The sequence below is a fragment of the Lepidothrix coronata genome, unplaced genomic scaffold, assembly GCF_001604755.1.
Source record: "Lepidothrix coronata isolate B3197 unplaced genomic scaffold, Lepidothrix_coronata-1.0 Scaffold111, whole genome shotgun sequence".
NCBI classification, from domain to species: domain Eukaryota; kingdom Metazoa; phylum Chordata; class Aves; order Passeriformes; family Pipridae; genus Lepidothrix; species Lepidothrix coronata.
This window is the reverse complement of record NW_016690291.1, coordinates 2,757,004-2,781,610: the sequence shown is the minus strand read 5'-3', so window position 1 is coordinate 2,781,610 and position 24,607 is coordinate 2,757,004. Positions and strand designations below refer to the sequence as shown.

The window sequence follows — 24,607 nt, the reverse complement described above, 5'->3', positions numbered from 1 at the left end:
GAATATTACATAAAGCTGATTTAAATAATTGAATACTTTTTAAGCTTAGAGCATGCTGGGAAATTAAAATGAATTTAAATACTTTTGCATCTTGATTATAGCTTTTCAAACAGTATCAACCCTGAACATAAGCAGTTTACATATGTGATATTTTAAGAAATATTTCTAATATTATTTTCCTATTTTGTGATACCTTTTTCATAGATTCTGATGCTGTGAGACTTGCATAATACAGTTATGCATTATAACTGATACAAAAGGGTGAGAAATGCTCTCTTCTTACTACTGGAAACAAACTATTCCCACTGAAACACTAACCTCAGTTAACTTATGGTTTTTTATGTGCCTCTTGGGAATCCTGAGCATGGTTCTAGTCAGACCTTGAATAAGATATGATTTTTATTTATATACTGTATTTGTCATAAATGTAAAGAATTTTTTTTCTGTGGACATCAGAATACAGTGAATTGGGTTTAGAGACGGTGAAATATTGTGTAACTTCTTATCTGTTTCTTTCAAACTCTAGTGCACTATGCAATATAGTATATAATACAAGGAAGTTCAGTGTGCTTTAAAACCTGAATATTAAGTCTGATGTTTAATTCTGCTCAGTGCTGTAGCCTAATTCTGTTCCCACTACTTTGTTTCTTCCAGGACATGAGAGACTGCTCCCGTGATGGCAGAGGTTTGTGGGAAAGATTTTGTTGAACACTACACGACTCTTAAATGCTAAAAGCAGAAGGCACTAGCTGGTAGCTCAGTGTGGAGCAAAAATTTTATTTTAAACTTCAAAAATAATTATGTCAAAGAAAAGTCGTGCCAAGGGAGAGAAGTCCGAGATGGAGATTGAAGCCCTGCAAGCTGCTAATGAGGAGCTACGAACTAAACTAACCAACATCCAGATAGAATTTCAACAAGAAAAAAGCAAGGTATTTGTCTATCTATATTTTCTGATCATTCTTCTTAACAGTAGCACTGTTAGAAACCAGCAGAGTTTCATACTAAAATGCATTAACCTTAAAAGAAAAACTTGACAAAGTAGTGAAATCAGAAGAATCACTGATAAACTGAAATTGGTGCCAACTCTTCTAAATGACATGCAAAAGGAAGTAAATATCCCCAAACATCCAGTCGCTGAAATTTGCAGTCACAGCAATATAAATGGCATTAGCTTACTATGACTTAAAGGCAAGGGAGTTTTGTCATTTATCTTAGCACTGAAAACTGTATGTTGTAAAAAGAAAAATCTTTTGTCTTCAAAATCAAACATTGGCACCTTATGCAAAATGCATCACTATGGAAATTATCTGTGTAGGAGTCATGATTTGCTTTGCTGAGGTTATGATGCATCTGATTGCTAATGAAACAGATCCATCAATATTTATCTGTCCAGCACATGTTCGACAGGTATTTTGGTAATCAAGAGAACACCTAGAAGAAATTATTAATTCATGAAGTACATATATATTTATAAAGATTAGTATTTACTTTTATACATCTCTGTAGACAGTTGAAAATATGGACAAGGCAGTAAGCTTATTTCTATTCTATTAGTTTTTTAGTCTCAATGAGTGCATTTGACTTTGCACAAGACAGTTCTGGAGATTAATCCATGTGCAAATGGATTTATCTGTGTTTGTTTGGTGATATTGTAGTTGCAAGTGTCCAAAGACTTACCAGTGGAAAAAGTATGCACTGAAAATGTGTCCACTTTATATAACATAACTTTGTTCTAGCCTTGTTTTTTTATATGTAAAATGTGAAACACTTGAATAACAGTATTTCTGTTTGTTCCAGTTTCTTTAATAGCCTTATGTGTTACTCAACTTTGAATGGTCTTATTTTTCATATTTTAATTTACAAAGCAAACCAAAAAATGCCTGAAAATGCAATCTTCAGAATTTATTTCTTACAGAAGAAAAAGAAATAATAAAGCTTTAATTTTTGTTTGATGCAATAGGTTCAGTATATATCAGCCAACTAAATCTGTGTTGCCTTGGAAATTTTTCTTCTTTCCAGACTAAAGCAAAAAGTTATATCTCTTATACATCAGGAATACTGATGAGTGAACAGAAATGACAGGGGTTTTGCTATTGGCTTCCTCATCCAACTTCTCCTGCTCTTTTTTGATATAATGAGAATAAATTTTTAAATAAGTGGCACAAACTACTTGTGCTTCTTAAAATCACACATCATGGAATTTACTAGTGGCTGATACCCTCTATAGTTTTCTGGGTGACAAATTGTGTTATTTCACTGTCGTTTTTAGCATCTCATTGTTCCTATTTGGAGACTTGTTAGCTGATGGTAGATTACATTTATGTTAGTAAATTCTTCTTTTTAGTTATTTTTTCTTATTTCCTATTTTGTTCTGTATGACTTTTTATATACAAATGTGAATTTTATTATAATTTTTTAAATTGTATTAAAAAGAGCACATGATTATAAAGTTATCTTATACCTTGAACAGAAGAATGAATTATTTTTGAGTCCTTAAAGTACTTGGATTCTAAAAAAATCCACGAAAATATTACATGAACGCTAGGAAGAGTTTAGCCCTGATACACTTCCACGTTTGATACTTTACCTGTGACAGCATCACATTTAACTTTGATTCAACTAAGAATGAGGTGTAATTACAAAACCATAACAGCTGCAGGAATGTTTTCTATAACTAGTCTGTTTACTTACCTGTATTCAATGCAGTAAGATTTGCTTCAGTTTGGTTACTTGTTCATCTTTCTGCAGCTTGAGAATGTCATATTTTCTAGCATATTGAGGTTGTTATCAGAGACACATCTGTGTATTGTGCACATACATCTGCAGAGAAATGAGAGAGCTCACATATGTAATCTGTAGGTGGATATGAAAGAGGAAATTACAACTAGTAATTGCATTGCAGTCTGCAGTAGATTCTGCAATATGTTGGAGTGCGTTTCTGGGGGGATGCAAGCGGGGAAGGAGATCTTCAACCTCTTTCCCACACCTTTGTTGTGGTGCTTGCTCTAAATCATTTAAGTAGATTTGAACCATGCAGTTTATTTCCCAGCCTACTCTCAGTCTGTGCAGCATTTATACAGGATGCCTTGACTGACAAGATGAGTAAATCAAAGCCATAGGGATTTTTCTGGTTTAGACTGTAGTTTAAAAATGAGGAACAAAACCAACAGAAATTATGTATTGGTATCAGAAAAGTAAAAACACTGTACTTAGAGAATTCTAAATAAAATAGATAGCTTTACTGGCACAGGAGTAAGAGAGAAGTATTGAAGCTGCTAAACAGACAGCACTGAGGCCCATGGGACATAAACTATGTCAGGAAAGGTAACAAACTCTTTTGGGGCAAATTAATTTAATTTTCCTAAATTATTTTATCCCTCATGCATATGCCTATATTAATGTTTTATCTGAGAAGGAACATTCTAATTGATGAGAGATGTCAGAAATGGAAATTAGTCTTACCATACTTCTGCCTGCAAAATACGGCTTTCTCTGAAATAAAATTTTACCCCAGAGATCCAAAACTTTGTGCATATTTTCCAAGTTCATTTTGTTTCACTGTTTGTTGATCCACTTATAAAAATTTCTTCTCTGAAGTTGTTTTCCCGCATGCTTATGCAATACCTGATCCAAAACTGATACGTTTGCAGGTCTTCGAAAACGCATCATCGTAGGTCTTGCTTGGTGGTGTTTTGGGCATCAGACATATGAGTAGCTGGGTTCATTTATGAATGGGTGAATGTGGCCCTGCTTTAGTTCCTATGTACCGCCTCTTGTTTTGGGAACACTTGTTTGATAGCTTTGGGCAGCCTGTTGATAGATAGCATGTCCTCCTGGACTGTAGGTTTGCTGCCATCTATGGAGATGCTGGAGAAGGAAATGCATGAACTGAACAGGGGTTCACATACTGCCCTTGCTTGGCTACTGAAAAAACTTGGCTGGAAGACATCCAAAATTTGGGTATTGAGTAACCAAGAGAGTTGACCGAAGCACAAAAATTATACTTATTTCAACATAAGTGGAGGCAGGACTTGCTCTGACTGAATCTTGAAGTCTGGCACAGTGAGCACAAGGAGCTGCAGTGAGTGAGCATGGTCTTGGCAGTCAGCTCAGTGGTTTTTTTAAATGCTTGTACCGAGATACATGAATATTTGGGAAAAAGTATTACGAAGTACCTATTCCTAGCTAGATAGTTAGCATAAATTAGAAGGTAGTTTTCTGATACTCCAAGTAATACTCTGTTCTTGACAGCAAGGTGTTGTAGTGTTTGCTGTCGCTATTACTCCATCTTCACCCAGTTTAGTTATTGCTTTTAAATATCCATTTTCTACTTGTGACTGTTCCTTTATACTTGAGATCACAACATCTGGAAATTAGGATAAATGAGATGTTTCAAATCAGTTACCACTATATCACCTCACAATTGCCTAGATTGTTTTCATAAACCTCATGCTTTTCCCAGATTTCTTTGGGGTTTTTGAGCTTTAATGTTGGATGTTGAATCTGTTGTAGGTAGAAAAAAAATCTGTTTTCAATGTGGGAGATTTAAAAAAAAAAGGGAGCATGTCATACAATCAAGACAGTTTTATTTACTGGGGATTACAAAAGTAATATGGAAAAGAGTTGTGGGCAGTAAGGATGGAAAAACTCTAAATACAGCTGTTGATTTGAGTATCCAGACATTCTGAATATATATATATGTATATATAAATTGTTATTCCCATAAGCTATGTATGGATTAAGAAAGGAGCCAGTTAATTTGCTGAACTATAAGGACTGTACTGAATAGCAAGGAGAAACTATAGTATTATGTTTGGGAGTGAAATATGGTAACCTTCTTGGAGCAGGGAAATGGCTGAAGTGTTGGTGAATCAAGACACTACGGAGTGGGATTCAGAGGAGGTGCATCCCTTTGGGTAGGTTGTTTCCTGACAGTGGTTGAAGGGCATTTGAATTCAGCTATTCTCTACATTTGATATATAAATGTAAATTCTGAATACTTAAAAAAAAAATCTCTAAAACAAGAGAATTTTGGACATCTGAAAAACATTGGACAGTCAATAACAAAGTTATTAGGAATAGATGTAGCAGCATTACTTCAACCAGAATTCGAAATAATTAATTGAGTGAATATGCTAGCCATGATAGTGCAATTTCTAACCCAGGTAAAACAGATAGTCAAGAGAAGTGAGACATTACTAAACAGATGTTAAGCAATGATTATCATTAGTTTAGCTGGAATTTTGTTAGAAGAAGTTGACAGAAAACACAGTGGAAGAGATCCTAAAAAATTTTGATGGTGCGATTCTACTCACAACTGTAGTAGAACCTTTAAAATTAATGTATCTTATCAGATTATGAGTGTTCTGGTTTTAGTTCAGATAGATTTAATTTTCTTCATGGTAGCTTGTATGGAGCTATGTTTTGGATTTGTGCTGAACAGTGTTGGTAACACAGTAATGTTTTAGTTATTGCTGAGCAGAGTTTACGCAGAGGGCTTTTCTGCTTCTCACCCCTCTCTACCAGAGAGGAAGCTGGGGATGGTGTTTTCATTTGCATCACTGGTCTTTTTTGGGCTTTATTTTCCTCTCTATTTTTTTCTCTTACAAATGTTTTTATTATATTTTGTATCTAGTATTAGGTTTTTCTCTCTAATTCTTTAATTCTTCTTACCTCAAACCACTTTCATCCTTCCAATTCTCCCTCACCCCACCAGAGTGGAGCAGAGTGAGAGAGCAGCTGTGTGCTGCTCAGTTGCTGGTTGGGGTTAAACCACATAACTGAACAGTGAGTACAAACTCATTTCGACGATGTCTGATATGGTGGAGTCATGTCTGATTGGACATTGCCTAGACTATCTTGCTCTGGTTGACCCTGCTTTGACCAGGGCTGTACTAGATGACCTCTGGAGATTCTCTGCAACCTCAGCTATTCTATGACTCTATATTCCTAAATCCAGGCACAAGCTATCTAAGTACAGTTCACTTAATTTTTAAAAAGCTAGTTTAGATGCATGAATATTTTTAAATGGAAGACCAGTAAACATGTACCTTTTTTTCCTTTCCCTTGAAGCTTGCAAGTATTTGAAAGGTAAATCTCTTTAGTGTAATTTAAATAGCAGATGGTCCTAAGACATCATGGATGATTTTTCTTCCTAGCATGTAATTTTCATTGTGCTGGATAATCTGTGTATTTCTTCTTGAAATCCATGGGGAACAAACCAGTGGGATTGAAGATAGGTAGGCAAATAGAGAACTTTGTCAGGAAACACAAACAAACCGAGACTCAACCAAACAGAAAACTTCAAGGTTTTGTTCTTAGTTGTTGAAGAAGCTAAGAATCTAGGCTGAAATCTGCAAATCATGACAAATGTCTTGTATCTTGGGTTGCTATTACAAATACATTTCTGTCCCCCCTCAATATTTGTCTGTTGTGTTGATAAAAATGGGACTGGTGTTAGACCTGCCTTTTTCATAGTGACATCTTTTATTGCTCATGTCGCAGAAGTCTTACCTAAGTGACTAATTTTAATGGCATGATCCAGTGCAGGCTTAAATTGTAGTAGAAAGGCTGTTAGCTGAACACTAGATTACACAAGAAGTGTGCTTGAACAGGAGTAGAGTTTACATATGTTTTAGAAAAAGCAGAGCATGCGGGCTTTTGTTCTTTTTGAAAGAAAGTTGCTCTTGCATATGTTTTTTTTTAAATAAACAGTAGCATCTTTGCCTGTCAGCCTCACCCCTAATAACTTGCCTTTGTGACAGTTAGCAATAAATTGCCTACCATAATGTGAGTTCACAGAATCACAGAACTATTAGGGTTGAAAGAAACTTCTGGAGATCATCCAGTCCATCCCCCTAACAAAGCTGGGTCACCTAGAGCAGGTTACACAGGAACATGTCCAGATGGGTTTTGAATGTCTTCAGAGAGGGAGACTCCACAGCCTCCCTTGGGAGCCTGTTCCAGGGCTCTACCACCCTCAATGTAAATAAAGAAGTTCTTCCTCATGTTGAGGCAGCACTTCTTGTGTTTTAGTTTATGGCCACTGTTCCTCATCCTATCGCTGAGTATCACTGAAAGGAGTCTGTCACCATCCTCTTAACAGCCATCTTTGACATATTTGTATATACTGATGAGATCCCCTTTCTTCTCTGGACTAAACAGGCCCAGCTCCCATAGTCTCTCCTTATAAAAGAGATGCTGCAGTCCTTCAGTCATCTTTGTGGCTCCTTGCTGGGCCCTCTCCAGTAGCTCCTTGTCTTTCTTGAACTGTGGAGGCCAGAACTGAGCACAGTACTCCAGATGTGGCGTCATTACAGCTACCTCCCCTGACCTGCTGGCCACATTCTTCCTTATGGACTCTGGGATACCATTGGTCCTCCAGGCCACTAGGGCGCACTGCCAGCTCATAGTCAACTTGGCATCCACCCAGACTTCCAAGTCCTTTTTTCAGAGCTGCTCTCCAGCGAGTCAGCCCCCAACCTGTACTTGGGATTATTCCTCCTCAGGTGCATGACCTTACACTCGCCCTTGTTGAACCTCATTAGGTTTCTCTCCGCTGAACTCTCCAGCCTGTCAAGGTCCACCTGAATGGCAGCACAGCCTTCAGGTGTATCAACCGCCCCCCACAGTTTTGTATCATCAGCAAACTTACTGAGGGTACATTCTATCACTTTGTCCAGGTCATTGACAAGCAAGTTCAATAAGATTCAACCCATCCTCCTTATCCCTGGAGAATGAACTGACTACAGGCCTCCAACTGGATTCTAGTCTGCTGATTATGACCCTCTGAGCTCTACAATTCAGCGAGTTCTTGGTCCACCTCACTGTCCTTTCATCTAACCCACATTTCCTGAGCTTACCCAGAAGGATGTTATGAAAGACAGTGTCACAAGCCTTGCTGAAGTCAAGGTAGACAACATTCACTACTCTACTCTGGTCGACCCACCCTGCCAGACCATCACAGAGGGCTATCACATTGGTCAAGCATGATCTTCCCTTGGTGAATCCATGCTACCACTACTTCCAATGACCTTCTTTTCTTTTACACACAAGTTTGCAGTTCCTGCCAAAAAGCGGTGTGGAGAGTATTCCTCATGTGATTGACTATTGTGCCACAAATAAAAAAAAATTGCATTTAAATCCATGGGAAAAAAAATGAGGTAATTTTATCCATTTTTACTGGGGAAATGGTTTGGTAGCAGTCAGAAACACATATGATTTAATAGAGTATTGCCTTTTAGAAATGCATAGTTTTAAAATTATGCCACTGACTCCAGTCTTATAGCTGAACTGTTATTTTTCTGTCTCAAGTTCACAAAGCACCTTGTCATGGAAAACAATACCACATGCAAATACCCTATGAAAATATAATCATATTGTTTTAAAGAAAATCCTGCTTTCAGGCACTTTTCAGACATAAGAAAGAAGCAGTGATGTTTAGCATTATTTTTTGAAGAAGTTAGCTTTTGCTATGGCAACAGCATTGTATCAATGTGCACTAATTATTAAAGATTTAATTTAGAAAGGTAGAAAATAGCTGGTTTATTGGTGCCATGATATCCTACCTAACTTTGTTTCCTTACTGACTTAATTTCTTGGGTAGAATACTTTTCTTCATTTAAAAAAAAAAAAAGTGCCGGAAATTAAAAAAAGAGAAATTACTTTAAAGTTCAAGTTCATTTTGAAACTGAGGCATATGGGAAAATACCACACTACTATTTTTATTCAGTCAGCTGCTCTGGAAGCCAGACATGTACAGAACTGCATAGTGTGCAGGAGAGAGGGATGGAGGAAAATGGTAAGGACAGCTTATGGCTTTCAGGGAGGATCTAACAGACAGATTTAACTTTCCATCTTCTCTGATAAGAAGCAGTAACAAGAAAAGACTTTTTAAAGACCTTCAGAATAAGGATGCATCTTTTTTCTGGGTCGTGAGGTGTGATAAGCATTTAAGATGCTGGGTAAAAATCTAAGATTTTTAGAAGGATTCCAATTCTTCTTGTTTAAATTGCTCTTGCTGAAGCTTTTAGGTAAAATTAGTGGTGATATATGATAATGCTCTCTTACTCTGAATGGTTTATTATGTGTTCTCACAGACAGCAATAATGCATATAGATATTGCCTTCATTCAGTGAAAGACAAGAAAAATGGAGCAAATTTTGTGTAACTCAGCGCTCCTCCAAATTTTCAAAATACATTTCTCATATATTTAAAATGCTTTTAAGAAGTTACACCCATGAATGTATTGTATTGAAAACTGCCTTTCAGTTGCATGCTTTATGTACAGTATGACTAATTTAAAATTACTGTAGTTCTGGAGGTATATTAAACATGTTTATATATGCCATTTCCCCATGTTGTCATTAGTAGGTTTCAGAGCTCAGTTTCATTTCAATTTTCTTTGCTCATCAGTAAGGCAATATGTAAATAATGAGTGTTGTTTCATTTGCAAATTTATTTATAAACTCATCCACTTCTGATGGTAAATAGATGAGTAAATGACTTAGCTTTGTTATAGCATCATGGAATAGTTTGGCTGGGAAGGGACCTTTAAAGATCATCTATTCTAACCTCCTTGCCAGGGATTCTCCTATGGAATGCAAGCACTGAAAATCAGTGCTATCCACTGTAGGCTTGGAACCAGAAGAAATAACACATGGTTACATTGTGCAGATAATTTCCAATAGCCAGACACCAGACTTACCATTTTGGGAACCCCCCCACATCTCTATCTCTCTTAATAAAGATATGTTATCAGAATCATCTTGGAATAGAGTAACAATATCTGTGCAATAAAATCTGCTTCTGCCAATATCTGTTTCAGAGCTGTTACCTTTTCCACAGATGTAATTATAGCATTCTTCCAGCTCGTGTTTAGTCCATGCTGCATCCAGGCAACTTTCATAAAAATGTAGATACCTTTCCTTCTGCTCCTGCTCCAGTCTATTTCCTTTTTTTGGTTTATATATACATATATATATGTGTGTGTGTGTGTTTGTGTATATATTTTTTTTTTAATCAAGGGTAAGTTTGAGTTGGTTAATTCTCAAAGTTACTGTTCAAAATAACACCTTCTGCACAGGGGAAGGTCTACTGTCTCTGCTGTCTGAAGACTTCAGGTCAAGTTGTGGTGGGTTGATCCTGGCTGGGCACCAGATGCCCGCCAAAGCTGCTCTATGCCTGCCCTCCTCATCTGGGCAGGGGAGAGAAAGTAGAATGAAAGGCTCGTGGGTTGAGATAAGGACAATGAGAGATTACTAACTAGGCATAAGAAACTTGACTTGGAGAAGATTAATTTATTTCCAAGAAATAACAGAGTAAGGTAGTGAGAGATGAAACTAAATATAAATCTAAATCACCTTCCCCCCACCCCTTCCTTCTTTCAACTTTAGTCACAAATTCTTTACCTTCTCCCAGCCAGTAGTGCAGGGGGACAAGGAATGGAGGCTGTGGTCAGTTTGTCACACAGTGTCTGCCACTCCTTCCTCCTCAGGTGAGGACTGCTCATACTCTTTCCCTGCTCCAGCTGTCTCCCTCTCATGGGAGACAGTTCTCCATGAACTTCTCCTATGTGAGTCCTTCCCAGGGGCTGTAGTTCTTCACGAACTGTTCCAGCATGGTCCCTCCCATAGGGAGGGGAGTGGTCTCATGGGACACAAGTCCTGCCAACAAACCTGCTCTAGTGTGGGCTCCTCTCTCCATGGGTCCCCAGGTCCTGCCAGGAGCCTGCTCCAGCATGGGCTTCCCGCAAGGTCTCAGCCTCCTTTGGGCACATCCACCTGCTCCCATGAGGTATCCTCCAGGGGATTGCAGGTTGATATCTGTGGACATCCACAGGCTTCAGGGACACAGCTGACTCACCACGATCTGCACCGTGGGTTACAGGGGAATCTTGGCTCCAATGCCTGGAGCAGCTCTTCCCCCTCCTTCTGACCTGACCTCGGTGCAGAGCTGTGCCTCTCACATATTGTCTCTTCTCTCTCCAGCTGCAGTTACACAAGCTTTTTTCCTCTTAACTGTGTTATTCTAGAGGTCCTACCACTGTTGCTGATTGGCTTGGCCTTGGCCAGCAGGTCCATCTTCGAGCCAGACAGCGTTGGCTCTCTCATAATGGGGGAAAGGTCTGGCAACTCCTCACAGAGGCCACCTCTGCAGCCCTGTAACCTACCAAAACCTTGCCACATAAATGCGATACATTAGTTCAGACTCTGGAAATTCTGTGGTCGATGTGGTGCATTTGAAGAGTAACATGTTGGACTTATTTTATGGTCACTCTTAGACTAAGTAGTAATCTTGGATTCACTTAATATGTTTTATCTGAGACTTTTGAGTTAAAATGTCCCATTTTTCCTAAAGCAAGCCCACAAAAGTACCTCTTTAGCTCTCTGTAAACAACGCAGGTTTCTGGCCCTTTGGTGTTTAATAAACCCTTTGCTTTTGTTTTAGCTGTATAATCCAGAACCATGCAAAATATTATTTGTTTTAATTAAACTTTCACAGTAAATGATCATCTGAATATTAATAGAAATCTCCCATACTTTCTGCAATATCTGAGGCAAGTTGCAATTTTGGCTTAGTTTAGTGTAAATTAAATGCATGACATGACTACAGATCCCGCCTTTGTGTAGCATAGGTACAAGCAGATGTGACATTGACTGACATCCTGCTGCTCAGTAGCTTCTTTTTCCCTGAATCACTGTTTAGTATGTATGTTTGTATTGCCACTCAAGGTTAAAACACAAGTCTTTGAAACCTCTGCCTCTGACTTTGCTTTAGATGAGAAATACACGGATGGAGCCCATGTTTTGGCAGTCACTGTGATAGGGATGGTACTATGCCTGATAAAATGCATTATAGCCTTTCTGATATACTGCAATAGACCAGCGAGCTTTTATTTATTTATTTTTTCTTCTAATTTAATATCCCACTTGGAAGGAGCATTACTTTCCATGCAGCCTTCTGAGCATCATTTTATAATGAGGTTTCATCACAGTGGGTATTATTATATGAGGCTTTAAGATTTTTCTCCTACTCCCTCCTCAGCCCTTAGAGTCACTGGCCTATATTTTTTGAAATATCTGGGGACATGAGTAGTCTCAGTTTTGGAGTGAGGTTTGAGGTCCATTGAATAGACTTGATTTTTCAGAAGACCAATTCTTTTTGCTTATCTAGTAATTGACTTTTCCATTAAAAAAGCTAAGAAATTAAGAAATACAAAATAAAAGTATTTCCAGCATAAACACAAACTCTTTTCTCTGTGTTTCATTCATTTTCCATTTACTTACAGAGTGCAATAGAGGGGTTATGGGTGAGAGTAGTCTGGGGTGGTTGGTGTAGGAAATAAGGAGATAACTAGATTGTATGTTGCTCAGTTTTGTTTTATTCCTAAAACTGTGAGAACTCATTGCCAATTGCACATACCCCTAGCATATTCCTGAACATGCACATGGCCTTTTCCCAGTCCTGGTTCTCTAGCTATTTATGGGATAGAGAGGTGTAAGATATGCAGTCCATGTTTTTGAATATTGAGGACAGGTTTTTAATAACCTTTCAGAAAAAGCTTCCTTGGTGACTTTTAAAAGAGTGGTAGTACTAGTTAATAAGTATTTTTTTGTTGTTCCAGGTGGGAAAACTGAGAGAAAAAATCCAAGAGGTTAAACAAGAAAGGGAGCAGGAGCAGCACAAGCACACCGCCTATGTTTCTGAGCTGAAAGCCAAGCTCCACGAGGAGAAAATGAAAGAGCTTCAGAGTGTCAGAGAGCTACTGATCCGGCAGCACGAGCAGGAGGTGGCAAGAATGGTGAAAATCAAAGATGGTGAAATTCAGCGTTTGCAGTCAACAGTCAATGTCCTGCGGGACGGGGCGGCTGACAAAGTGAAGACGGCGCTGCTGAGCGAAGCAAAGGAGGAGGCTCGCAAGGCGTTCGACGGTGAACGAATGAAGTTGCAACAAGAGATCTTGGAGCTGAAATCTGGCAAAAAGCAGCTCGAAGAAGCTTTGAACAACATTATGCAGGCGGATAAAATGAAGGCTGCGGACCTGCGCACGGCTTATCAGTCCCACCAGGATGAGATCCATCGAATAAAGCGGGAATGTGAGAGAGAGATCCGCAGGCTGGTAAGTTCATTTAGGAATGCTCTTTATTTCAGTTTATAGCAGGTATTAGTATATGGCTATATGTGCCCATAAATACCAAAGCAGTCTTTGGCAGTAACGTCTTTCATTAGTGCTGATTGCTACAATGGGCCACCATTTCCACTACTTTTTCCTCCTTTGAGCAAAGATGAACCTTGGCTCTATGTCTTACCCAACCCAGTCCAAAGCTTTATGTCCCACCAAATGGAAATGAGCCAACTAATTCTTTCCAGGATGAATTTTCTCAACAGATTAAAGAGAGAGATTTTCCCTTTCCTACTTGCTCAACTGTGCTCCCAGTGACCCTAAAAAGTCAGGCACTGCTCATTTGACTATGCAAGAACACCTCTGTGAGATGGCAAAACTAACTCCTCATAGAGCTTTTATATTTAAATTGGAGGAACTAATTGCGCCAAAACAAGGCAGTGTCTTTGCTTCTTCTTCATCTTTATCCAGGTCATTCAATTTTAATAATTGTTGCCCTTTTTTAAGTTTCAAATTTTCTGTGTTTTTTCTATAGCAGCAGAAAAGTTAGAGCCTGGGACAGCAGGCTTTTTTTCACACTTCATAAACCCTAGGACTTCAGCACAGATGGCAGACTATGCTGTTTGTATAACATGGAAAACCAGGCGACATTTCCTGACAGGGGGTGCCCCAAATATTTCAAATTATTCAGCTTTGTGAAATGTAGGGAATCTAAGATGTGCTGTACATAGTAGTGCATTTAGGGACATCCTAATCAAATGATACTTCTGTTTGGTACCATGATATTTTCCATGTGTATGTATATATCTAATAATTAATCTGCACAAACTAGCAGTACAATAGCTATGCAAATAAAATCTAAAATTATAATAAGCATAATATTTATCTTATGTCAAGAAATACAGACTTTAAATAGAATGAAACATCAGTTTCCTTAAGAAAATATCTTGTCAGTTTGTATTTGCACAGATATGACCTCTTATTTCTTGTATTCCTTAGGAAAAATTATGGTGAGGGCAAGCTACAAACATGTAATATCAGTTTAATGGTGGTGATTTTCTGTCTGAGACAATAAAAGCTTTTAATGCAATTAATATTTATGCTTTAAATGAATTAGATTTTGATCAAGTCTCACGGGTATTATTTCCTTCGTTAATTAAAGACCACTGCAAAGACTGACAATGTGGAATTTCTGCAAACATAGTTTTTTCATATTTTGTTCTGTATTATAATGTAGAATTCTAAAATCATGACTATGAAGTACAGGCAATTTTAAAAAGTGTTAATGAGGAGAGAAAGTTGGTACATTCTGGTATGTGTTTTTCTGAAGAAAATTTTCTAAATGAATTTAACCTTCTCAAAGAGGGTTTTCTCAGTAAGAAATGGTGAGGTAAGGCACATAGCAGCACACCCCAAATTCTATCATGCCAAGTTGCCCCAGTAAACACACCTTTGCCATGCCTTTGAGTGCTATTTTAAAAGAAACACCTAATTCTTCTTCGAGAGTAGAAGCTTTCAGACTTTGCAGTGTAAGGGTGATGAAGAAGGGCACTCTGTTTTCTGTGTAGCACAAAAAAATCCTGTCAAGTCATTCAGAATTTTAATTGGAGCCTTGCAGGGCCTCTGTTTTTCAGTACATCTAAAAAGGTGAATGTGTTGGAGTAGTGTGTAGAATACTGTGGTTTCCTATTCCCAGCACCAGGGGAAGCCTGATGTTGGTCCCAGGGGCTTTCATGGGAAATATTCATATCTTCCTTCAGGAGTCTGGTGCTGCCTTGTAGTGCCTCAACTCCTTTCATATAATGAATTTCAATTTTTGCGTTAAATTGTATGATTTTTTTTTTTTTTGAGAAGTGTTTCTTCTAGGAATTCATAGCAATTTAGGCAGTTGTTATTGCATAGGGCAGTCTCTAAATCTGGGGCGAGGTAAAAAAAATTGCAGGGTTCCTGGATGCTGCTCTGTTCCTTTGAGAGAGCAAGTGGGATTATAGAATCTGATCATCAGGATATTTGCCTCTCTCCTTTCCCTTCCATTTTAATTAGTTCAAGGGATGCTTGCCTTCAATTTCAGTTTAACCCTGTCAGGTCTGGATTTGGGGTTCTCAGGTGGTTCCTACTCTAGTGGGATGAAATGGCAAGGATGTGACAGTCAGTGTTATTAATATTAGCACAGTTCTGTAACTGAGCTTCAATTAATGTGCTCTTTGGTATGTCTGTAGTGTGTTATGGCACTATTAAGAAACCAGCATCTTTGGGATTAACAGCCTAAGTGGGCTGGTCATACTGTAATTCAAATTCAAATAGAGTAATTCAGGATGCAGCCTGATTGTCTTGTCAGACTTGGCTGCTTTATTTTGCATTTCAGATCACAAGTTACTTTTGCAAATATATTTCTTATAGATAATGCAGCTGGAAAAAAAAATCAGTATTTTTACCATTAATTGAAATACCCATGACTAATTTGGATAAAGTCTTGCAATTCTTGGCTGTTATCAAAAAATAAGTATTGAGAAAGGAAAATAACAAAATCCATTGTCTATGCATGTATGGATACAACTGTATTGAGTACATGAACTGGTATGCTATTATTGTACAAATGTCAGTATTTTAGAAATATGATTAATCAATTATGAGATTGTCTTCATAGTTTTGAATTGAGCGATGAAAAATACCCAATAAACCTCAATAGACACAAGACTGAATGGGGAATAATAGGGGAAAGGAAAATAGCTATTTGTCAAAAAATAATAACCACTTTTTCTCTGTGCAGTATGAAACTATATTGGAATTTGTCAGTTCCTGCAGCTGGCAATATAGCAGTGATATAAATGTTTTCATTAATTTAAGAAATTCTAATTGATGTGGATTTTATTCCCCCACCCCCCAAGAAAATATATTCTCATTGTATATATGCATAAACACAATGTGTTTTCAGCTAAGAAGCCAGAAATATAAATAGCTAGCAACAAACTGGAGAAACAAATGAAATAGATTTCTTAAAAATAAAGAGAGATCTTGGGAAATCAGATAAGAAAGCAACAGATATTACTTTATTTTTTCAGCCCATATTTTGAGTTTGAACAGTTGTATTGTTCTATAGAATGAAAACTATGTTGATACAGATTCAGATACTTATAAATAGAATTAACATTAAAAAACAACAAATGAAAGTAAAGGAAAAAAATCAGAAGTAGCAAACTGAAAAATAATCTGCATGAAGGAAAAATGTTAAAGCCTGTTTTTATGGATCAGGTTTTTTTTTTTTTTTAAAAGGTATACAAAATCAGAGTTGAATTTTTTGTTCATGTAGTTTCAATATCAACAGACTCAAAGCATACATCCCGCTGAGGGCTGCGTATGCAAGCATGTACATACCTCAATAACACTGTGTCAACAGCCTTGTGTTTTAATGACATCCTTGTAAGAGGTATGTCTGCTTCCCTTCTGAGGTCTGGTCTAAGGTAAGTTTAATATAGACCTGATTAATGGTCTGAAGAAGTTGAGTTTATTAAGTTGTGTTTATAAAGTAGGTTGAAGAGCAGAACTGTACTACCAAGGCATTTAATGTTTTAATTTAAATTTAGAAAAGTATGCAAAATAACAGTTTATTTCAGCCAGTTTTTCCTAGGCCTTGATTAAGCTTGTCATTTAACTGACTTACTTGGTTTTGAAGTCAGGAGTAAAGTTAGTTTTCAGGGGTAAGTAAAGACTTTCTCTTTTGCCTGTCATTGTTGAAATAGCATGTTCACATTGTTGGAAACGGACCAACCTTACTCTGTTATCAGCACAGCTGGGAAGGAAGGCGTGGCTATTAAATGTATCATATTAGTTAGAGGGTATATTTATTCTGGGACTACTGGCACACTATTTTTAAGAAGGCCCTTACTTTGCAAGGCATATTTTCCTAAGTACTGTTTTTGCAGAGATAAGAATAATGGACATTTTACAGTGCTTGCCTTGGAAAATACATGCAAAAGCCCAGTCATTGAATTATGGCATCACTGATTTACTCATTTATCGTATTACCTGAATAAGAAAGAAACGGAATGTTTATTTTGTGAACACTGTTAATATAAACATAATGTTTAAACTTTGGAATAATTAGATGACACTTGCATCCTGCATTTTGTGGTGTATAGTTTTAGTAAATATTATTTCTTCTATTAGAAATGTCTTTAACATCAAAACTATGCAACAGCTAAATACCATTGTGCACTGTTAAAATCTTTACACATCCAGTCTTCCTAAATATTCTTAAACATCTTATCTTGAAATTAATTGAAAGACTTGTCTCACTTCAATGTAAAATAGTCCCAGTTTTCTTAACCACAGAATCATTATAAAAGATTCCACTGATCTTATTACATGCACAATAAGGTCCTTGTTTAAGAGAGCAAACAGTACACCAGATGAATTAAATTTACATATTTCAATTGTATTTTCAAATAGCCTCATAAAAATTGTCTGAAGGGTACTGTGACAGTACTGCAGATTCATAGTTGCAAGGCAAAAAATCCTTTTGCTGTTAATAGAATCAAAGTAAAAGAAATTGTTTTCACTAGTGATTTTCAGAAGTTCCTACTCAGCCATGATTTATGGAGACAGATGCACTATTTAAGCATCCTTAGTCTCCTTAGTCCAAATTATCTTGCTGCATAAATTAAAAACTCCTTCCAATGTGAAATCCTTCTTCTGTTTGGTGTTTGCCAAATATATATATAATGCAGTACATGGAAAAATATAATTCAAACTAATAGATTAAGCAGTTTTTAAAGATAGAAATCAACGCAGTTTGACTGAAAATTCAAGGGAAAAAACCCCTTATGGAATAAGCTTATATACCATTTATATTGATATTTTTAAATATTATAATTTCAGTTTTGTGTATGTATAACCCTTCATCTCATGATTTAAATGAAAGCTTCTGAAAGACTGAGGGTAACATCTTTTCAGAATTAAAGATTAGCTATTCCCATTCAGGACAAAACAAAATTTCAAGTCATATCTTTCACAAATCCTATTTTCTAACCTTGCACAGCTCTTAATGTGTTTGTTTGTAAGTCCCTAGTGTATTATGTAGCATTGACATTCCATATGTGAACTGTAGTATCATACAATCATGGAAAAATTTAGCTGGTGAGCGTCCTCTCAAGGTCAGCTGGTCCAATGTTCTGCTGAAAACGGTGCTGCCTTGAAAGTTGGATCAGGTTGATCTGGGCCTCCTCCAGTTCAATTTGAAAATCTCCCAAGATGGAATTGGACAGTCTCTGTGACAGCCTGCCCCAATGCCCAGTCACTGTGAAATTTCTTTCTTCCTCTTTCTGTAACTTTGATTGTCGCTCCAATCCTTTTGCTGTGCATCTTGGAGAAATGTCTGCTTTGTTCATCCCTGTGTCCCCCTTGAGATAGCTGAAGGGGTATCTGCAATTGTAATGCATCCTGCCTTCTTGCCTTGGCTGGCTGAACGAGCCTGGCATCTTCACCCATTCCTTGAATGCTGTTTGCTGCAGTCCCATAATGGTCTTACTGGCCTTCCTCCAGTTATATGGCACTTATGCCAGTTTGTCAATACATTTTTTTGTGCTGGTGACCCCCAAAGTAGTGTAGTTTCACAAGTGCTTAATAAAAGACTAAATTGCTTCTCTGTTCTTCTGGCTACGCTCCTCCTGGTTTGGCACAGTGTAAAGTTAACTTCAATCAGTGCAAGCTCTCACCACTGACCCATATCCAACTTGCCCTACAGGACACTAAAGTCTCTCCTTTTTTCTTTCTTCGTCTTTATTCCCATTGCAGAACTGACAACTTCAATTGGCATCCAACCTTTTCTGTTGCAGGCAATTGAACTCTCCCAGGGACAGGACATTGTATCTGTCTTAGGTTTTTTGGCTCATTTCTCCAACGTGTCTAAGGGTGGAGCCTGGCTTTACTCACTTCACTTGTGCAGTGGCACATACATAGGAGTTCTGATTCCTAACCAAAGTCTCAAATTTGGAAGGCTGAGCTTTGAATCATCCAGTGCAGTTGTGCCTGGTTGGGTAGAGCCTGCTGTAGCCTCCTGCTTCTTCTCAGCCACTTAAACCCGCGTGTATTTCACACACAACTGCTGATACCAAATAGTAGCTGCTTCCCTGGATTTTGCCATCTGTTTGAGATGCATGTTTCAGCTGCATTCCAAGGCTGAGCTAATCTCCTTTCAAGGACCCTTCCATCACCTCCAGCACTGTAGGACTGCAAATAATACTTGGCTTTCTGTCCTCTGAAGATTTATGCTTGTCCTCTCAGGAGCTAACAGGACAGCATTCCAGCCAGACCTTGTTTTAGCCTGAACCAAGCAGATATAATAAAACCTTTTTTTACAGTGCAGGCTCAGCATTTTATGTTTGTTCTTAGTGTTTTCTAAAAAGTCTATTAGGGTAAGTAGGTCACAAATTTGACTTTTATATCTCTGTGAAAAACATGGAACAGTATTAAAAATCCACAAAAGTTGCCTATGGCGTGGCACCTGGACAAAAATATTCTAAAGTTTGTATTACTTAGTTCTGCTACATTTTTCATGTTTACAACTACTTGTTCGTTATAGCTCTGTTAATGAACACTTGGGATAGGTAACAGGAGAAATCCAGTTATAGAGGTTGTAACTGGCTACAATAATGACTTTTGAGAAAGATGTGAGAAACCTGCTATCAGTAAGTTCTGGAATTTTCTACCCATGTGGCATTTCTTGTATAATTTATCAAAACTTTTAATATATGCCTTGCCTATAAAATTTAAACACTTTAAAAAAATTATGGAAAAAGCTAGGGGAAGAAAATATTGACTGTTGGTTTAGAAAAATTACACATTAAATTAAGAATAAGTCATATCTACCTGTGTCTGTGAGCCTCAATACTCCACTGAATGGCTGTCATGTTTTGTCCCTTTTCCCCCTAAGATTCCTAAATAAGCAGCAAACATTTATTTAACTAGCTGACCTTGTCTGGTGTAGGGAATGCTATGCATAACACTGGAATATTACAATTCCTCCCTCCAGGTGGGCGTTCAGCTTGGGATATTTTTGTTAGATCTTAGTGTCCCTTTATAAATGTAAAAGGTGTTAATTCCATTTGGTTTAATCTTTACCTGCTTTTTTTGAGTAGCATCTCTTTTTTGTTCTTCCTAGTAACCAGCAATTTCTCTAGTAACCAGCAATACCTCTTCTGTCAAGATAGCCCTATTTTCAGTGTCAGGCATTTAGTATGAAGATTAATTAAACTTCTGGAGAAGAGCACTGTAGAATTTTTTTCTGCAGTTGGCCAGGAGATAAATTTGACAAGGATGGTTAAAGAGGAAAGTCTTACACTTGGCAATGCAGCAGCTGGCTTTTTCCACTTTGGAAACTGAGTATGTCACTGCCTTGATAGATGTGGCTTTTAATTCCCTGGGAATTTCTCTTTCAACTTTGTGCGAGGCCAAAGTTCCCCCAAAGGTCTCTGACTTTCATTCACTGTAGCTATTGAAGTGTGGAATAATTGGCAGAGGATACTTTTTCCAACAATTGGCTTGGTTTTCTTTCATGTTTGATAAATATTATTAAAAGACTCATTTCTGCTCATTTCTCTCAGCTGTTAAGAGGCAGTTAGATACCCGTTCTTAGGAACCTGGGCAATTTTGACACAGGCTATAAACGCTAACTCTTCTTGGCATAATGTGTGTAGTATTTGTGTTCAGCACCTAACATATGATAGCACAAAACCCTTTAAGAATTGATACTTTAGAAAGCTCTAATTTTAACCAAGAGCTTCAGAGTTACCTATGCTACTCAAGGTGATTTCTCAGTAATTTCCCTGTGCGTGTGCTTGTGAATGATCTTATTTTCTTTAAAATAGTCTTTCAGGGGGTATTTCTGCTACTTTTCTTCTCAAGGCATGTAATTGAAAACGTGTTCTAACCTCATGTTGCTCCACTATCTTCCTATCACAGACTTTTTGTATTGAATTGCACCGTGCGTAAAAAAAAAAATCACAATTCTAAAGTCGTTTAAAATCTATACAAAACAGAATGTAAAAGAGTTCATGTGACCTTGTTGTACTTCGTAGCTGCAAACAGTGGGCAAATTTGTTTTAAACTGAGAACAAATTTGAAAACAAAGAAGCCAGTTGGAAGGAATTTGTGGAATAATATATTTGATTTAACACAATACCTGTGAGTCCAGTGCATGGATTGGGATCTCATTGTGCTAAATATGTTGGAAGAAAAGATGGTATCTTAGTGAGAGGTCTCCAACAAGTTGTAGTACAAGCAGGATCACACAAAAGAAGTGGTAGGAGGTTAGTGCAGTCAGGGTCCAGTTGCCACATGTTGTTCCTTCAAGTAGGAACAGTGCCATGGAGGGAAACATGAAAATGCTTCTTAATTTGATCAGCTGAAGTGTTTCTGTGCCTGAAAGCTTTCTTTCCAACTCTGTCACTTAGTCTAATAAAAAATATTACTTCTCTTTTAGACCATGTAGATTCTTAGACAATCTTGGCTATGATAGTGTTGCTTCCATAATATGTGCTTGATCAAAATAGCAAGCAGTAGGAAACCTTTACTAATCCATTTGGATTTTCATTTACCTAATGGCAGATACTCTTCTCCCCACTAAAACAGAGGCATGTAATACATGGTATAATATACATACCTAATGCATACCTAATTATATTAGGCTGTTTTCCTTTATGTTGCCACCTTTTTTTTTCTTTCATGTAACAAAATATGGCTCTGGTGGTTCTCTAGTGGGACAGAACTGACACGGAGACTTTGAGCTTTTACAACTATTAGAATATATAAGACTAGGTTAAACTAAAGTCTTTTTAAGTGGTTGACCTTTATTCTATGGCAGCTTTTGTTCAGTTTAAACCTAAACCATCTTTTTCCTAGACATATACCTCCTCTTTCATTACCTTCTGGGCCCTTGACCTGCTATCTCTCCCACGTGGAACTGAGGGATGTTGCATTGCTGTAAAATATTTCTCTTCCTTTTTTCTGCACTCTGGAGCAATTTGTATTCTCTGTTGAGAAAGCAGGCAGGGAGGATGAACAAATTTGCTCTGTACTGTGCAAGTCTGTAAAAGTAGTAAGTTCTTTTGGTCAGGAATTGGGGTAAATTTAAGAAAATTGAGACATTAACTAGGTTGATATAGTTATTCCGGATAAATAAAGGGTGTACCTGTTCCCTTGAAGATAGGAGAATTGTATTGATCCCAAGGCTTCTGAAACAGAACTTAGAGGTGTTCTTGATGCAGTTCTATTTGTCTTTATTGGTTCGTGGTAAGTTGAGTTGCTTAGAAATTCTGTGCTCTGATAGTTTGTGCTTATAAAAAAGTGCTGTTGCAATGTTCTGTGTATTTGTGTGTGTGCACACATACAAATGTTTACAGGAGTAAGAGGTTCTCTAGTGTTTACCTGCAACTTAGAATAGATTTGTAGTCATTACAATTATATTGCAATTTTTAATTATTTTCAGCGTCTCAAAGATTTTTCTATTTGATTGGAACATGGGGTGTTTGGGTTTTTTTTTCTGAAAGTTTCCCCACGTGTAGATTTTATGGTGGGAGAAAGACTAGTAAGAAGAGTAGAGGAGATTTCTCTCTTTCCTAACCTCCACCCAGAGCCATGCTCTTTCCTGGCATTTCTCTCTTAATCTGTGTGAGCTGGTGTGATCAATGGAAGTGTGCGAGGAGGGTGACTGCGGGTGTGACTGCACTGGTCACACCTGTTTCAAACAATCAGTTCAGCAGACACATTGAGATTGTGCTTTCTTTTTTCTTCCAACTTAAAACATATGTCATTGCATTTACCATTTCAGTTGCGGAATTTTATAGAGTATGAAATATGCTACTAATTGGGTAACTGAAATTACAGCTGCCTATGTAAACTTGGGTCTTCTTATGAAATGTGTGCCTTGCATGGAAAAATTCCTGTGTCAGTTATATGGATGTTCAGTGCAAACACCTGTGTAACTGAAAGTGAAACTCTCCACAGTATTTAGTTACATGACATTTTTGCTCCCAATGGCTCCGTGATAGATCGGTGTGCATGACAGATAGCATTCAGTAAATGAAGCAGCTGCTTAATTTTTGTCATTGTTCACTGCACAGTCCCTCTGAAACCCTGCATGTTGCAAATTCTTCCATTAATAAAAACTGCATTCTTTTCCTGCAAGTCCTTTTTGACAGTCTTGTGAGACTTGAAAGTCTCACAAATGTGAATTCACTTACTGGGAAGTATTGTTTTTATTTACTGTGTGAGGAGTTGGGACCCAGCAACTTTTCCACATCAGGAAAGAAATCTCCATCAGAACCAATCTTCATCAGTTCCAGTTAGAACTTAAAAGTAGTCTAGACCAGATTACTCACTTCAAATCTGACCTTTTTATCTTTGATCATGGTTCAACCAGGCCATCTCCTGCCACTCAGATTCCTTACACAAATGCATTTCACATGCTTTGTAGACTGTGTAAGGATTAAGGAAAGAATCCCGAAGAAGCAAATTGCATCCAATCATGTAATCTCATTGTGTTAATCCTGTACATCACTTAGACTGAACTATAAATTACTTCCAACACTTCCTTTTTTTTTTTTTAATCTCCTTTTTGTTTTGATGTAACTTGAAATAAAGAACTACTATGGATGTAGGACTATAATAAACAAGTGTATGATTTAAAAAGTTCATGATTTCATTTTATTTTTTCAAATAAGGTTATAATAGTCTTATTTTCAAAATTCTATGGGTTTCTGCTGGCCAAGAAAATAGTTTTGTAAACTGAAGGTGATACAGCACAGTTCCAACAAATATATTGTAAATGGTTAACATTCTTTTTTAGAAATCTGTTTCTATAGTAACTGCTGCAGATTGTCACTTCCTCTAGGATTTGGAATAGTACCAAAGTGAATTTAACACTGATGCTGTGAGGGACAAATCCTATGAGAGCTTCAGTAGATCACTGCGAGCAGTGTACTTTATTTGGTATGGAGATGTATGAACACACAGTTCAGTAACCATAGAGGGTGTTTAGGAACTATTTCTTCCTACCCTTTATTCCAGTGCTCTGTGTGCTTTTACTTTTTTCCTTCTGCACAAAGACTAATCCTCGTTTGATCTTATAACAAGGGCACATAAAATACCTAGGTATGCTTAAGATTTTCAGTTTTAATATTGTGTATGTATACACTACTAATTTTTAAATACCTGTGAAGAGATTTACCACATGTGATTTTCACTAATAAAGAGAGAGTCAATATGGGGCAAATGTTTATGGCTCAAGCCTTGAAACAAAGCCCGGGTAAGTTTTAAAAGGTGTGTTTGTGTGTTATCTTGTACTAGTCCTTTTTCTTCTGAAACATAGTGAAGGGAGATTTTTCTTCTTACAGCAGTATGTATCCTCAGATGAAGTGGATGTTTTCAGTGCTTATGTATTCTGTTTCACTGTATCTTTGCATCTGATTTCGTTTGTCTCTTGAGTTG

The 24,607-nt window shown here is 37.4% G+C and overlaps 1 protein-coding gene across 12 annotated transcripts in view; it reads left to right on the top strand.

Annotated features, from left to right (window-relative positions):
* The window catches only part of JAKMIP1 (janus kinase and microtubule interacting protein 1), a 160,313-nt gene that overhangs the window by 74,190 nt on the left and 61,516 nt on the right, over positions 1–24,607 (top strand). For all 12 annotated transcript variants that reach the window (XM_017824518.1, XM_017824526.1, XM_017824530.1 and 9 more), the window contains 2 exons: positions 655–929; positions 12,626–13,120. In XM_017824518.1, coding sequence (XP_017680007.1) covers positions 801–929; positions 12,626–13,120 — 624 coding nt within the window. In that variant the 5' untranslated portion in view covers positions 655–800. The remainder of the gene's footprint in view (positions 1–654; positions 930–12,625; positions 13,121–24,607) is intronic.